The 16,736-nt window shown below is 44.6% G+C and overlaps 1 protein-coding gene across 8 annotated transcripts in view; it reads right to left on the minus strand.

The window, feature by feature from the left end:
- Positions 1-13,356, minus strand: part of JADE1 (jade family PHD finger 1) — a 46,417-nt gene extending 33,061 nt beyond the window's left edge. For 2 of the 8 annotated variants that reach the window (XM_053976777.1, XM_053976773.1), the window contains exons 1-2: positions 10,000-10,079; positions 3,266-3,343 (exon numbers count right to left, since the gene is read on the minus strand). In XM_053976777.1, the coding sequence (XP_053832752.1) occupies positions 3,266-3,271 (6 nt within the window). In that variant the 5' untranslated portion in view covers positions 3,272-3,343; positions 10,000-10,079. The other 6 variants (XM_053976776.1, XM_053976775.1, XM_053976779.1 and 3 more) reach the window with 6 other exon arrangements.
- Between the last annotated feature and the right edge of the window lie 3,380 nt (positions 13,357-16,736).

Genomic DNA, 16,736 nt, shown 5'->3' on the forward strand with positions numbered 1-16,736 from the left:
AACACCCACACAAAAATATCTTACATGAGTCAGTAAATACATGTACATACTCTAGGACTGCAGCCATGTTGTTAAGCTTTCTTCTCTGCTGTATTTCACCCCTAAATGAAAGCCATTCTCCCTTCTTTCATCTCACCAAATGAGAGCACCTTTTCCTCCCTCTGAAGAACTACTGTATCTCCAGAATAATGTATTTTTAGTGCTTGGGTATGAGCTTTGTTTCCTTGTGACTACCAAGGAAACTGATTCAGCTCAGTGATCCAATGAAAAACAACTTTTTTTTTTAATAAATTCTATTATTAGTGGTATTATTACTATTATATTCCAAATATTCAGGATCCTGAGCTCAAGAGAATAAAATGTACATTTTTTTCATGCCAAAATATTTTCCAATTTTTTGCACAAGCCTACATGCTGGAGCCTAGCCCACAAAACCACCATCATTCAGGTTACATTTACTCAGTGACCCTCATGATGAAACTGATATGCCTGATCACAGTCTAGTAAAGCATGGTATGCAAAATCAGCTGCAGAACTGCAGCAGCTGGAGGCACAATCCTCAATTAGGATGAGGGAGAACAAGGCTGAGCCCTAAGCTTAAAGACCATAGAGCTCATAATGATGCAACAAGTCCACTGGAGGGTCAAGAGGCACCACTGACTGAAAGGGAAGCAGGTGTTTGCCAACAGGACTCCAACTCAGTGTTGATTAAAATTTCAAATTTTCAATTAGATTACATCTGTTTGAAGTGCCCAGAATAGTCAAATGTAATTGCTATCAGCCTCTGGAAACTGTGAGAAGGAAAAACAGCTAGTGAAAAACTTGAAACCTTCAATACAGACCATAAAAATCAATAGAAATTTTTATATTTTTCTTGGGGGAGGGGAAACTTGCTTACCCTTCTAAGACTACTGTAAGTACAGTGGATCAGAGATACTACTGGCAAAGTTAGAATACAGAAACAAACACAGTGAAGAGTAATCAGTAATTCTACCAAAAGCAAGAGAGATCCTGTGAAGGTGAAACCTGTAAGGGGACACCCTTGACATTCAAACATAGTTGCAAGGAACCACTGGTATCTCCTGTAACAGGAAAAGAGGAAAGGACCTAAGCTAAGTCAGTCATTCTTTTCAGGGAAGTCTGAATGACAAAAAGCCTTGGAAGTGCTGATCCCACATTAAACTCTGATTAATAACCCTTGATCCTTCTGAATATGTATATAGTAGTAGAATGAATATGCAGGAACCTGTATCTGAATTCAACCAGTAACAACAGGCAAATAAAAACCATAATCAAGGAAAGGACAAGTGTAATGCAAAGGAAGTGGTATATATTTCAAATAATTCTTGAAAATGCTTTTAAAATCTCACTACCTTTGCCATGCAATTTATTCAGTGAAGTTATTTGCAATAACCAGGCTTTAAAATAGACAGATCATAAAAGGGCAAGAGGTTTCCTTTTCTTTTCCAAACTCATTTTCTTCTATCATGACCTATGGAACAGATATTGTGGAAAATATAATTCACTAAGTTGAAAACTCTATTCTAAATAGTCATACATCAAATGACATTACAAACAAACACTGTAATCAGCAACAGGTCAGTCAACTGTATCTATTTCAGAACTTCAATTCCAAGATTAACTGCTTCATATTTTATTTGGTAAAAACTGTTACACAAGGCACATGAAAGGCTTTAAAAAACAGCTAAGAGAGCGAAAATGAAGACTATTATTAATATGAAACACTATTTTATAAAGTTGCTAGAGAATGAAAAAAGGGTGAAGCTAAATTCTAATGGAAGATATGTTTGCTGCTACTTGTTTATCTTACAAATAAAAAGGTCAGTACACTGACCTCAGTTATAATAACCTCAACTAAACTTCTAACCAATAAAAACATGTCTGATTTGTTTGGGGTTTCTTCTTCCAAAATCCCCCAACTGCAGGTAGCTCTCCAAAACCAAGCCAAATTCCTCACTTATAACAGATTTTGTTCAATCCTTATTTGGATTAACTCCTAATAAGCCTGCTAGTTCTTACCTTCTCTAATCCTTTCACCTTTACTACTTCATTTCAGCAACAGTTTGCCCAGGGCTGTTTAAAGAGGCAGCTTTGGCCATACCTGAGCAGATCCCAGACAGCACAAACACACCTAAGAAATGCAGGCAGGTGAAGTAGTCACCTACATGGGGCCACAGTGTACCACAGGGCTAAGTTCTCAGAGTGAAGCTTTCAAAAGCACCTAGGAAACCACCCCAATCATTCTCAGACTGAAATTTTACAAAAAAGCCCAGGTTTGAAGATGTGCATCCAGATAGATCAAATCAAAACCACAAAAACCTCTCTGACAACTGGCTAAGCTGAGTATTGTCAAGTGCAATCTACTTGCTCACTTGGGCAAATAAGACACCTTGGCACATTCTCCAAACTGTATAACTCCCCCCCACCCCTTGTTTTTTCTGCTTAAATGAAAGATTATCAGTCAGTGGAATCCAAACACAAGACAGAGAGAGATAGTACAGTGTGTGCTAGTTACAGCAGTACAGAAACAGTTAAAAACCATAAATACGTTCTGTATCCAAATTAGTGGTTTGCTGAATTCAAACTCTTGTAAGCAATTCCTCAAAGAAATCTTCAAATGCAGTAAAGAACAACTTTTATGCTCTGTTAGTCTTTTCTGCTTAAGCTTGAAGCACTAGACTTTCCCACTGTGTAAAAGGGTGTGAGAAGACCGAAGCAAATTTTAAATCCTTATGCAAACTTCTATGGGCAATATCAGCAGATGTCTCCATGCTCACTCTGTCCTTATAATGATTACATTATGCTGCTTGCCAAGATTTCAAAGACGACCACTGACTTTTTGTGGGACATGAATTTGTAGAGAATTTTTTAAGTTTGATAGAAGGTTTATATAGTATGTATTTGTATATCAAATGGCATTGCAAACAAGCGCTGTAAACAGCAACACATCAGTCAATTGTATCTATTTCAGAATTTCAATTCCAAGATTAACTATTTCATATTTTATTTGGTAAAAGCTCTTGTTTTATCTTATTCACTAAAACCACATGTCAGTTCAACAGGGGGGATCCTGGATCTACTGTCCACCTGTACTCAGAATACCTGAGTTCACAACTAGATCCTTACAACACGCATTGCTACCAGTTCAACCAATGTGCAGAATGCCTCTGGCACATGCAGCACTGCATTAGAACACGTTTTCCCACTTGTAACCTCCTGCACTCTACACCAAAGGAGCACTTACTGCCATTGTCGTCAGAGTCCTCACTGCTGCTAGGAAGCCGATGTCGTTTCATGATCTCCCCGGGAAACAGCAGGCAGCCTGGGAAGCAATGAGACAGCACTTAACCCCAGGTAATAACACACACTCATCAACTCGTGCTTCTGATGGCATGCAAGCATTTACAGCACACAAAGGAAAACAAACAACTCCAACAGCAGCTCAAAGATGAGCAGTGAACCTCTCAAGGGTGCTTAATTAGGCTGTTACCATATGAGCAGGTGAACAACGCTGGAGAGTGGCAATGACAATCCCACCAATGCTTTCCCCCCACCAAAAAACTGTATTTTGTCCTGAGCAGTGTTAAAATCACTAAATATCCGCAGCCAATGTGCTTAACTTCCCCTGCCTATTCTGACACTAGATTCGCAATACAATAACGTTTTTATTGCTTGTGTAAATATTTACTTTGGCTAATATATTTTTGGAGCAATTTTATTCCTGTTTTAAGTGCCAGATTTACGAAATCAGAGATTAAAGTCATCCACTTACACATAAAAAACAAAACATCAGCAGTAGCAAGCCCAGTTTTCCCAGATTAACTAAACATGCATCATCTATGCCCTGGAAAGCACCACCCTCTAAGATGAGAGAGTTACTTCCTCCTGCAGGCACATTTCTAGAGCCATGCCTAACACTAACTGTTCTTTGGGAGTAAGATTATTCAGATGATTATTAAGAGGTTCCTCCAAACTGCCGGATTTCTACCAATACCAAATTCATGGGCACATGCCCATGTGATAAAAGAATCATTTTGGCCTTTTTCTGTGATAAAAAGGCCAAAAATTCCAAATCTTTTTAACTGCTGTTTTCAGGGCGCTGACATTTTCACGAGTATTCCCTGTGGAAAAAAGCCAAATTTTTTAAAAACAAGGAAGCTGTAAATAGCTAGTCAGTATTTACATGTAAAAAGCTATTTAAAAGTGCAAGTTGAAGAGCAGACAAAAACATGACAAGACAAGTCCAGAAAGGCATATCCACCATAAGTTAAACTGACAAGGACTCTAGATGCACATCAAAACCCCTGAGTCTTCACTTATCACAGATCAGTCGTGGTATCAACAAGGTCTGGGCACTCTGCTGGCAGCAAATCCCTCATACCTACCTCTGCACACAGATTTGGATATCAGATACCAAATTATTCCTTTGCTTCTAGCTAAGTGCAGAAAATTTAACCTTATTTCCATGTGAGTTCAGACTTCCTCAAACCCTCTCAACAAAACTCTTTCCATTGGTCCTTCAGTGTAAGAATTAACTGCTTCAACTTTGTTCACTGAGAATACAGTTCATTTTAAGAAATTCAATAATGCCTTCAACTTTTGTAAGACTGATTCCCAAAATAAGGAAACCCAAAAAGCCTAACAAAGCCTGACACTATTTACAGTAGAGCACAAAAATATCTGCTCTTCCAGAAGCAGTTCATATAAAAAGAATTTTATTTTTGAGGGAATTCATTTTGTCACCGCTAGCAAGTAACAGGCACCTGAACCTGAGACTCTATTGTACACTTGCAGAGAACTTAAAAAAACGTTCTAAGAGCATGAGCATTGCAGGACTGCCTCCTTTTTCATATTACACGTGCAAACAGAGTTGGGGGAAGCCTCCCTCCCACAGAGTGACTTTTCAGAGTGGGATTTAATACACCTGCCATTGAAACGTGTGACAGTTTTGAACTGCAAACTTTGTTCACTAAAGAGAAGCTGAATGATTCACCTCACCAAGACCTTTTGTCACCATTTCATAGAGTAAAAGTTCACATACAGTGTCTGATGCCAGAGAATAAAGAATCATCAATGGGAGCCTCTTACGGGGGTAGAAGAATTCTCTCCAAAAATTGCTTTGAAGCAGGCCAGAACTTTGTGTGTATGGGAGATGGAAATGCTGCCAGTGGATAAATACCCATACCAGCCAGGACCATCAAAACTCACTGAATACAGACCTGGTATAAATTTAAGAGATCCAGAGCCAAGTTCCTATATAGTCACTTAGAAAGACAGAAAGGCAATATTCAGATCCAAAACAGGCTAAGACAGAACTGAAAAATCAATTAGTTCTTACAAGGCCAAAACTAGGGGGATGACTATCTATCTGTAAGGTACTTTTTCTATTAGGTCACTTATTAATAACAGCAATGTAAAAGAAGATATTCACTCAGCAAAAATCTCCCATAAACAAAGTAAAGAAAATTTGGAAGAAAATACAGGAAAATTGTCCTGTCTCAGAAGTGTAATTTGTTTATTTCTGGTTCACTTCTTGCTTTCTTTCCCACACAGTCTGAAAAGCACAATACACTGTTAAGCAAAGCAACAGAGTTTATGTACACTAAGATACACCTGTGAACTTGCAACAAACAAGAAAATTTGGAGTTCTGCTCCTTCACATCTTTCTGGACAAGCGCATTTTGACTTGATCTTCTCCTAACATACTTTCTGCAAATTCAAAAAAATAAGGAAAGAGATGGAACCTTCTTGCTCCTACCACATGTCTTTAAAAAACAAACCAAACATCTCCTTTTTGGTTGCTGTTTAAAGGAAAGAGTGGTAATCACACCTCCCAGTTTAAGCACTCTCCAGAGTTTTTCAGGAAATAAGCCAGAGCAGAAGCCACTTTCCTGAGCACAGAGTATTAGATAAGATAGTTTTTAAGTAATTTCCTTGTCCACTCTAGTCAGGCATCTGAAGTTGGCCACACTGAAAACCCTGTGTTCTCAATAGCAACATTAAAAGAAATATCCCATGTGATGAAGCTCCTGGGAGATTGTTTTATAGATCCATGTGGAGGAAAAAAAAATTAAAACTCAGAGATCTCATTTTCCCATCTTTGAACCTAACCTGAGTTTACAGGGAGCTAAATCACAGATGAAAAAACAGCATATGGCTTCTTAGAGCAAGACTCAAACCTCATAAGATTAACCTCCTGGAACTTTAGTCATTAGAAGAACTGCTTTTTTCAGCCTCTAAAATAATTTTAAACTGCTGCCACCAGATGTTTGTATCCATAGACCAGAACACATGTTCTAGAGGTAACACTGGAATAGCTAGTGAGACTTAGAATCATGCAGATTGAAATGCTACTGGTTTCTGTCAGGTGGTGGGTGACTCAAAGTCACACAAGAAACATGTTAAAAAGTGCACATTAAAAACAAACATGGGTTAGGGATAGTGAGGTATAGATGCAGACTGATACTGCAAGTTTTTGCCCTGTTCCAGCAGGCATACGCTATGATCACTATGGCTGTAAGAAAAGAGAATTCCCATGTAAGCACAAAAACAGTAAAACATTCAAGACCAGCTTTAATACCAGGAGTAAAAGCTATGCACCCCAGCCTGCAACACTTGCAGGGCAGGAAGAGTCACCCAGATGACTGAGCTCAATTCCTAAGTGCCTGCAATCATGTAACTGCTGTCCAGCCCAGAAGTTCCCACAAAAATCCACTGCACCCACCCACACCACAGAATGAGCTCCTGAACCCCCTTGCAGAACAAACAGTGCTGTGAAGCAAGGACACAGTCAACCAAGTAGCACTTGTGGGTGAACCCTGGATCTTCTATCAAACATTTCTACACCTGTTTTTCCCAAATTCTGACACCAGCCCCCAAAGGGTGTTTGCCCAACACACTTCACCTGAAGAGAAAGTCCAGCACTTAAAAAGTTGCTGCAGAGTCCAACAACCCTAAGCTGACAAAGGCTGCATCACCAAGCCACACTCTTTATCAGTTTCCAGTGAGTCCTGTGAATTCTTAGTAACTCAGCAACTTTTATATATAAACTTTCAGTTTCATTTCCTCAAAAGACAATTGTTTCTTTTTGTTAAAATCATCCTTTCAGAAATCAGTCAGACCAACACACACCATGCTGATCATGTTTTCTCCTGACATTCCAGTATAACATTTACCAATTCATCTGGGAGGAAGCAAACTGGGCTCAGGCTAATGCCAGCCTTCAGCCAAACACAGCTTTCAAGAAACAGCCACGATTCTGCTGGCAATGATACTCCAATTCCACGGGCAGCAAAGTATCCAAGAGCCACACCACCATGATAAATGGCACCAGTGGGACACAGACCATGCCTTTTTAGTCCTCAGTCACCCTCATATGAGCTGGCCACACCAGGGCAGCACTGGTGAGGCCAAGCACAGCTTAAAACATGCCCTACTATGCTGCTCCAGAGGCTGAAGGTGCTGCTCTGTTTTACAGAAACACGTCACCAGTCACTTTTCCATCCTTTTTAATCGTGTTTGCTCTGGAAGTTAAGCTCTGGGTTTTACTCAATGATTAGATAGAAACTTTAAACATAATGCAACTCTGGACTTTGATGGTGCCTTTGCTCAGATTGTTTTTGAAGGCAAAATTACACCACCTGAAACTGACTTCTGTATTTTGCAGAGCTTGGGAAGCCTTTTCCAAAACATTTGTAAATGCTGTGCAAATAAAATGACTAGACAATAATCCAATATAATCGATGTCAGGCCACACAACAGCATTTGAATTTACATATCCTTGTGGAACTGAGCAACAAACATCTAAATCTACACAAACGACTAGATGCAGGTAGGCATACAGACTTTGTTGTCCACCTCCCAGTATTGGATGACAGATGCAGTGCAATGGGTTAGACTCAGCAACCTGACACAGCACAGCAAATTCACTATTTTTAGCAGTGTTCATTACCATGCTACTCCATCCTTACCTCTCCAAAAGATAAATTACCAATAAAACCCAAAGACCTCACTAGACATTAATGTCAAGACCTTTCCTTTTTTCTCCCACACTGGAGTCCCAGGAGTTGCACTGATAAGAGTGTAAAAAATGCAAAGAGCAGAAATCCAGACACTATCCCAAGAAACTGGGACAACAGCGTGCACACACACACACCCATGTGCCACATACCACATACACAGTTAAGAACCCCACATAGTTCTTCACTTAGTTTGACCTCAAGTAGAGAGGCAATCAAAGAGAAAGATGTAAAGTGTGTCAGTGCTTGTTATGCAAATAGCTAAACAGAACCAGATTGTAAAAAAAAAATATACATGGGAAAATCTACATCCTCAGGTCAAAGGTTTTCCACAGCACAATTCTTACTGAAGTATTTTCAAGGGCTGCATAAACCCCTGGGTAAAAGAGTGTATAATTCAAACTCTGACAGACAATTAACTGTAACCATGTTAACGGGTGTCACTGTAACAAACTGCACTGAACAGCTGCAGAGACAGAATGGGAAGAAAGCAGAGTTATGACAGATGTACACCCTGAAGACAAACTGAAAAACTGGCTTTTCCTGAAAGTAACCCACTAACTGCAATGAAACAAAGACCTAATTATCTCTAGTACACAAGAAATTGCTTCAGAACACCTATTGTACAAATGGAAGTGAAGTGTGACACAGCTTAATAAAATGGATAGAAGATGGAGACATTTGGCCTTTTTTTTAAATAGCTTATTTATAACAGCACCCCTTCTTCACTGACACCTGACATCACGAGAAGCTTTTTTGCTTCTACCCTAGACCTAAAATAAAAAAAAAAACAAAGAAAAATTAAAAAAAAAAAAAAAAAAAAAAAAAAAAAGAAAAAAAAAAAAGAAGCACATCAGAAATAAGCTGTATTACTAAAATCCACCTAAAACTTTAAAATTCCATTATGGAGCACCGTCCACAGTGCAAAGAGTCACAGACCTTAAATCTGCGGGGAAAAAATCCTCAAAGTCTCACGAAACAAAGAAGTACTTGGCAAACAAGGCCAACAGTGTTCTCCACAGGGAATATTTCTACCAAATTCAGCACACCTACTCAAAATTTATCAATACAAGAGAAAAGCACAATTTGGCCAATCAACCCAACACTTCTCAGGAATCCACGTGCTCATTTATGCACCTGTGCAAGCCAGCTCATAATATTAACTTACTACCTGAGCAGCGGCAGCAAATTATTCCCGAACTGTGGGAGTGAGTGAAACTGACCATCCAAAATCTCGAGCTATACATAAACTGGGTTCCAAGAATTAATGCAACCCAACATGCACCCACTGCAGTTCATCTCTTCCACCTAGGAAACGGTACCAGCTTGGTCATCTCCAGCTGAAAACGGGAGCATGAAGCAGCAGTACTAAACACATGGAGAAATCATTTGAGGAAACACTGGAAGTTTGAGGGGTTTTTTTACTAGGTTCTGTGAATTGGGAATGAAACCAGAGAAGCTGGAAGGGAAAACTGCAGCTGTGAGAGGAAAGGGGAGTTTATTATTATTATTATTTTATTTTAAACATATGTATTAAACATAGCTCAAAAGCAGGGAACAAGTGGTATCTGAAGCCAGAGGGAAAATCCTGCCACTAAAACATACAATCCTTGCTGTTTCAACAATATCCCACTGAGTGTGAGAAACCTCTAGAAATAGAATCATTACAACCATATTTTGGCATAACTTTAATGAAGGTTTTAGGTTTGCAAGTGTGGGCAGCTTCTGACTTAGTTAAAAGACAGCACCTGCTTAAAAAGGAAATTATTCCGAATAACAACTAAATCTTTCTCTAAAAAATGGGGCTGGTATAAAAGCATCTTCAGCCTTTGACATTAAAACGTCAACTAAGATGTGTTGCTACATCCTACTGGAATTTCTAATACTTCCACGGCCTGTTTTACTGGGAAGGGGCGGGGAGGATGTGGGCTGACAGATGTCGGGATGCCCCTGCTCTCACCTGCCGGTGAACCTAATAAACTTTCTCAGAATAAGGCGATCAGCTGAGGAGCCAGCCGGAGAGAGCCGGCAGGAGAAGTCGGCCGGCGGCAGGCGCTGCTCGCAGGTGCGCTGAGCCCCGGCCGCCGCGCCGCGCCCACGGCTGCGGGATCGGAGCTACCTCCCCGCAGGCTGAGAGGAGCCGAGGCTTCGGGAGTCACTTCCAAAGCGGCACTCATGCCGACCGTCGGCTCCAACCCGGCCGGGTGCCGCTCAGGGCGGCTCTCCTCCTCCTCCCGCAGCGATCCCATCTCGGCTCCGGCCCCGCACCGCGCCCGCCCAGGGTTCGCGGCAGCGGCGCCGACCCCGGAGCCGCCAGGGCACAGCCGGCTGAGGTCACGGAGCAGCCTCCTGGCCGGGTGCCGCCGGGCTACACCTCCCGCGAGGGGGTGGCACCTTCCCGGCCAGCTGCACGGCCGCCAGCTTCCATGAGAAGCAGCCCAGCTCGCCCCCTCCTTCTCCTCCCTCCTGGCTCCCGCTCCTCCCCGCCGCCGGCCGCACCAATCCGCTCGGCCACGGCTGCAAATCAAACTTGGTGCCCCCGGCTCCGCCGCCACTCGCTCAAAGCGCTGTCACTGCCGAAAACGGCCACGGCACCTTCCCCGCCCGCCCCCGTGGCCACGCTGCCACGGAGGGGGTGGACGGGACGGCGGATCGAGCGGCAGCTCGGAGACGAGCTCATTTGCTCTGTCCGTCTCTCCTCCCACTCCCAGACAGTTCTGGAAACTGTGTTATCACCTCTTGTCACAGGAAACCAACCAGCAGGCGGTGCAAACAAACAAACACCCTTTGCCTCCACCCTTCCCAAAATCATCCTATCGGGAACGAACAGGCGGGCGCGAACGGGAAGGGAAAAGCAAATTAAAATAATTTCCACAAATAAAAACAAAACAACAAAACATCCCCCCCCAAAAAAAGAAAAAAAAAAAAAAAAACACCAAACACCACTAAAATTCTCCTGGGAGCAGGCGACTACGCGAGCCCAGGGCCGGTCAGGGTGGCTTTGTCTAAGAGGAACAAGTGGAATGATGGCTGGAGCCGCACTCACCTCCTCAGGGAGAGCGGCCCGCTACACAGAAATGCCGCAGCCCCGCTCCGTCCCGCTCGCCAGGCACCGGGGCAAGAGCCAAACCGCGGAGCTGCCCAGACCGCCGCCCGAACAAGTTGAGGCGTTCGCCGGCGCTCCCCCCGTGATGTTACGTTCGCGCCCCAACACCACCGGCCGCCTTTCCGCTCTCTCGCCCACAAACTCGGGCCCGGCCACGCGGATTCGCCCCTCGGCCTGCGCCGGGCACCAGCGGCGGGAGGGGGCCGGGCCCCCCCCGCGTCCTGCCCAAGTTCGCTGCGCGCCCCCCGGCCCGCTGCCGCTCCACCTCCCGCAGACGGGGCGGGGGCCGGGCGCGGCGGGGTCGCCGTGCACCTGCCGGCCGCTGCCCCGATGCCGCCCCGCGCCCCGGCGGGGCCGGGCAGCGCCGCACGCATTTCCCCGCCTTTTCCCACTCTCAAACACGTGCACTTCGGGGCTCGGGCAAGTTGTTCTCCAGCAGAAAACACCGCGCACCCGTCTAGGGGGACAGGGCCAGCTCTGACAGCCCAGCGCTCCGCGCCTCCAGCGGAGCGCCCACCGGCGCCCATCAAGCGGGAGGCAGACCAGACCGGCTGCGGCTCTCCTGCTCCGAAAGGCAACTTCTGTTTAATTTCACCGATGAGCAGTTTTTACGCTTTCCAAGCATTTTTTCCACCCCACAAGCCAAATCCAAGTGCGACTGGGGGGTAAAGTGGGGGGAAACAAAGCTGCTCCTGCACACCGAACACCTCCTCTCCCACGCACATCGCTCCCCGCCCGCGGCGAGAGGCGACGGGTCTCGTGGGCATCTGGGTAACACGGTGACACACAGTGGCCATGACTCTCCCCCACCCCCTTCCTACACATCAGTATCCGAGCAAGACTCGCGCTCTGCCATTGCCATCTGGCTACCAAGTTGCTTCAACGCTTCCTACTTTCCTCGGCGGGCGATACCCGGCGCTGCCCCCGCGGCGCAGCCTGCAGCGACGCCTGGGGCGCAGGGCCGGCGGCACGGCGAGGCTCGGCACGGCGCAGAACGGCACGGCACGGCACGGAACACCGGCGGCTCACTTGGCCGCTGCACCTGGGCAGCTGCGCGCTGCCCGCTCGCCCGCAGCGGAACAAAAAGGGCGCCGGCAGCGGCCGGTCGCTCCGGGCGGCAGCGCTGCCTCCCCTCCCGCCTCCGCCCGCCACAGCCCCGCACAAGTTGCTTGTGGGATAGCGGAGCCGCAACTCGGCCGCCTCCCCTCGCCCCGTACCGAGCGGCGCGGCTCTTGGCGCCATGTTAATGACGTACTATCTTATTTCCACTAGGCAGCGACCTTCGGCACGAAACTGCTCTCCCGCCGCCTCCGGAGCGACAAAAAAACCCCATCAAATATGGCTGTGCTGGCGGCTCCGCGGCTGGCGCTGCGGCGGGCACGGTTACCTGCTGGCGGCGGCGCGGCGGCGGCGAGGGCGGGCGGCGCGGCCGGGCTCCCCCTGCGCGGAGGGCTCGGGGCCGCCGCATGAGTTCGGCGCGACGCCGGGCAGCGGGCACGGAGAGCGGCTCGCTGCGCCACACACACACACACACACGCACACTCTCTCTCACACACACAGATTCCCTCTGACTGACGTTTGTACTTGTTATGGAGGAAGGACTCCGTGAATCAAACTCGTTTCTGGGTCACTGCTGCCACAGGGGGGAGCTGCTTTAATCCCCTGCCAAAACTGGAAGGCGAGGGAAGGGGGGAGAAATAATAATAATAATGCAGCGCCGGGGTGGGGAGGCGGCGGCGCGGCCCCGGGGGAGCCGCCGTTAACTCTTGGCGGGCCCGGCCACACCGCGCGGGGCTCCCGCCGCCCCTCGCCGCCGGAGCCCCGGGGGAGCGCGGCCGCCCGGCTCCCGCCGCCTCCCGCTCATGTTCCAGCGGGCTGGAAAATGCAGATGGGAGGCAACGCCGTGCGGCTGGGCAGCTGGGAAATGATACGTGTCTGCACCCGCATCCCGCCCGCGGCACTGCTGGCCTTACCCTGCAACCATTAACGCTTCTCTCCAAAAGATTTAAGCCGATTTCGCAAGCAGAAATTCTAGCGCTGCACTGGCTCCCCGTGCAGAACGCGTGAGTCACTATTTGTCAAGCAGAAAAACTGAGGGTACCAAGAGTTAAACGCTGTGGCCACATGCGTAGCGCATAATTGCCGGGGCAAGAATAAAACTGCACGCTCCCTATTCTCAGCCCCCAGCGTTATCCCTCTGGCTCGTTAACTTTGATACTTCTCAAAGACTAGAAAGAGCCAACACAATCTGCGGTTCAGTTCACATCTCTCTAGCAGGAGAGGAAATTATCTTAAATTGGCACCAAATGACATACTAAACTTCCCATTACCTAAAAAGCATGTTTGAATGCAGATTTCCTTATTTTTCCACATAAATCGCTTTACCTCACGCCATACACCTGTGCTCCCTGAGTGAAGAACTCCCCCTTTTGAGCAGAATTCCTGAGCAGATATAGTCTGAGGTAATAAACACCACAGAGAAGATTCAACATAAGCTCAGACACAGAATTAAGGCGATCTGTGTAAAGTAATCCCCATAGTATGAAAATACAAATTAATGCAGCCTCCACAGCAACATCAGTCTGCCAAAGAATCACACCTTAGTTCAGCAGAAGAATTGGGTCGTTACTCATCCATGCAAACCGAGTCATTTCTTCTGCCATCTCAGCCACCCACCCACCCAATAATGAAACAGTACTTACATTGAATCTGCACATCCTAAAAAGTTGTACTTTACTACAAAAACATCCTCCCCCCTGGAGATATTCTTTCGCTGTGAAAATCAGACAGTCATGGTTTTATTCACAGAACACCCTGAAGCACCTTCAGATTTTTGAGTCTAAGACTTTGATTCCCTTGGTTTTTACTACATGAAAATACAAAAAGGCATGCATTCCCTACTTTTTTCCTGCACTTGCCTTAGCATCCAGACCTGTAAAGATACCTGTTGGCATAGCTTTCTGTACATCAGCAACTTAATTAGGAACATCCATGATGATCCATGCAACACACCCCATCATTGTACCTGATAATTATAATAAACTTACTGACACACCCCTGTCACCTTACCCCTGAACTTCCAGGGCTGTTAATTTTTGATACTGTCTGGAGACTTAGTTGTTCTGTATTTCCTAAACCTCTTGCTGTGCCATGGTATAAATCCCAGAACAGAATAGGGCAGAGTTTTCCCCCTGAGTGGTCTGCAGGCCCCTCAGGAGCTCAGGGACTGCCTTTCATAAGTTCATAAAAAGTAATCATGGTTAGCAAAGCTACTGTCAATTGGCAATTATTATACATGCATTATTATAGATGCATGCACTTCTACTGGATTACTATGATGATGTTTCTTCTAAATATTTTTAAATAATAGTGTCCATTGTAAAAGACTGAAGAATCACAATAAATGCTATTTGTTCCACTTTCCTGAATTCTTTCCAAGAAGTTCAGAACAAGCTTCTGAGAAGAGCTTAAATGTGAATGGGCTCTAATTTCTCAAGAGGAATGACAGAAACTTTCCTGTCTCAAGCTCCTTGGATTTGAGGCAGTATTTTTGTTTCCCTGTAATTAGTTTTCCTTTGCATATGTAGCCAAGTTTATATTACACATTGTATTTTAGGAAACATTTCTCTTGCAAGCCACGTGAGGCTGAACATTTAAGATAACATGATTGTTTTCACATTTAAGATAACATGAATGTTTTCATGGTACCATGAATGATGGGCTGTGTTTTTAAAAAGTACCAACTATCTCCATTACTGTAGAAAACTCCCCAAATGTGAGTCCTCTGTGCTCCACAAGCAGCTAGCCCAGTCTTTACAAAAAGGTAACACAACTGGAACAAAGATGCTATTTTGTCTCTGAGTACAGTGCATCCACAGAGACTCCTCTGGAATAATACACTTCTATGTTTTAAAAGGAAATATTAAAAAAAGTCAGAGGGCTAGGAGCTGGAAGAGTAATTTGGAAGTGATTGGAAAACAAAGACGAAAGGCTACTGCTTCAGCACTACAGGTATAAAGTCGTATACCAGCAAAGCTATGGTCAAACGAGAGAGTAGTCTTCTGCTACCTGCACTGACTAAACGTCAAGGTGATGAGGAAAATTCTGCTGTAAGTAGAGTCAGTAGAAGTTTTGACATCAGCCTTTGTCTCTAATAGGAATTTACCCTCTCAGCAAAGCAGGGACTTTGTTATGATAAATAATGTCATAAGGCTCCGTGCCTCTCTCAGTTATCTTTCTATCAGCATTATCATTTATTCCAGGAACACTCCAAGAATATTTATCCAGCTTACAGTTAGGCTTTGTGCTAGCACACAGAACTTCTGGTCCCTTCTCCAAGTTGTTTCATTAGATACACTGACTCATATATTAAACTTTATTTTAATTTTTTATTGTTTGATTAGTTTCTTAATGTTTCCCTCTTGGATTGGTACTTTTTTAGCAGATGCACAAATCCAAGGAAAGACTATGTGGCTTTTCAGCACCCTTTTGTGGAAATCTGTTGCTGTAGCAGTGGCTAATAAAATTGATTTCATTCCTTCCTTCCCTCCTCCTTTTTTTTATTTTTTTTATTTTGATAGTTCTCATTTTACAATTGAAATCTTTTCTGCTAATTAATACAGTCCTCACACTAACAATGTCCTCAGCTAACAAAGCTGAGTTTCTCCTCACTGTTAAATTTAGTCCAAGAGTATCACTTAAAATTCAAAACTGTTCTTTTGCTCTTTTGGCTCCAGCTTTCAGGAACTTCTATTTTCTCTTTTTTATTTTGAAAATTAGAAACTTGAGGAGAAGGACAGTACACATCCAAATCAGCACTGTCAACACTAGATTGTACTTAAAGAGTGGGATTTTCCAGAGATTTTTCATATCTCCTGTGACAGGTATTTTATAGAGCAGAGCCATAAGATGGATGCACAGTTGGGCCAATTCATTTCAAGGTCCATTTTGTCTCTAGCTGATCTAATCACACAAGCAAGGGGAAAAAAAAAGATTTTGACTCATGCATATGTAAATCTATACCACTTACAAATTGCATAAGTGCAATATTTTTAACTCCTGCAGAAATAAAACTTACTCAACACAGCTCCTGTATGGGCCATAGAGGAACACAGTTGTCACAGTTTTGTCCAACCCAAATACATTATTTATGCCAGGGTGGCACCTAACTGCTTCATAAAATTATGCACAGAACCCGCCACTAATTGGTGGTCTGGCTTTTTCGTCCCTCTCATTATCTACAACTACCAAAATTTGGTGTGTCTGGATTAGGCAGGTCAAAAAGGCTGAACTCAGGTAGTAAATTATTGCCTTTGACTCTGAAACTGAGGCTTACAGCTACCAGGATTGCTTGTGAGAGTGATTAGTTTATTCATAAGCCATACACCAAAGATGCGATTTCTCCTGTGCTCACAACCCTCATTCTTCTGGTTTATAGTTCCTTTGGCTTATTGAGATAAAGTCATGAGAGATCTCTAACTCGGTGTATGGGCCAGACCCTCAGGAAGGAGAAGCTGTGCCAGTGAAGGATTAGGATGGAAAGGGATGAAAATGAATCCTCAGACCTGAACTTTTTATTTAGTGAGCTTGCA

This window comes from Vidua macroura, chromosome 4 (genome assembly GCF_024509145.1).
Source record: "Vidua macroura isolate BioBank_ID:100142 chromosome 4, ASM2450914v1, whole genome shotgun sequence".
In the NCBI taxonomy this organism is placed as follows: domain Eukaryota; kingdom Metazoa; phylum Chordata; class Aves; order Passeriformes; family Viduidae; genus Vidua; species Vidua macroura.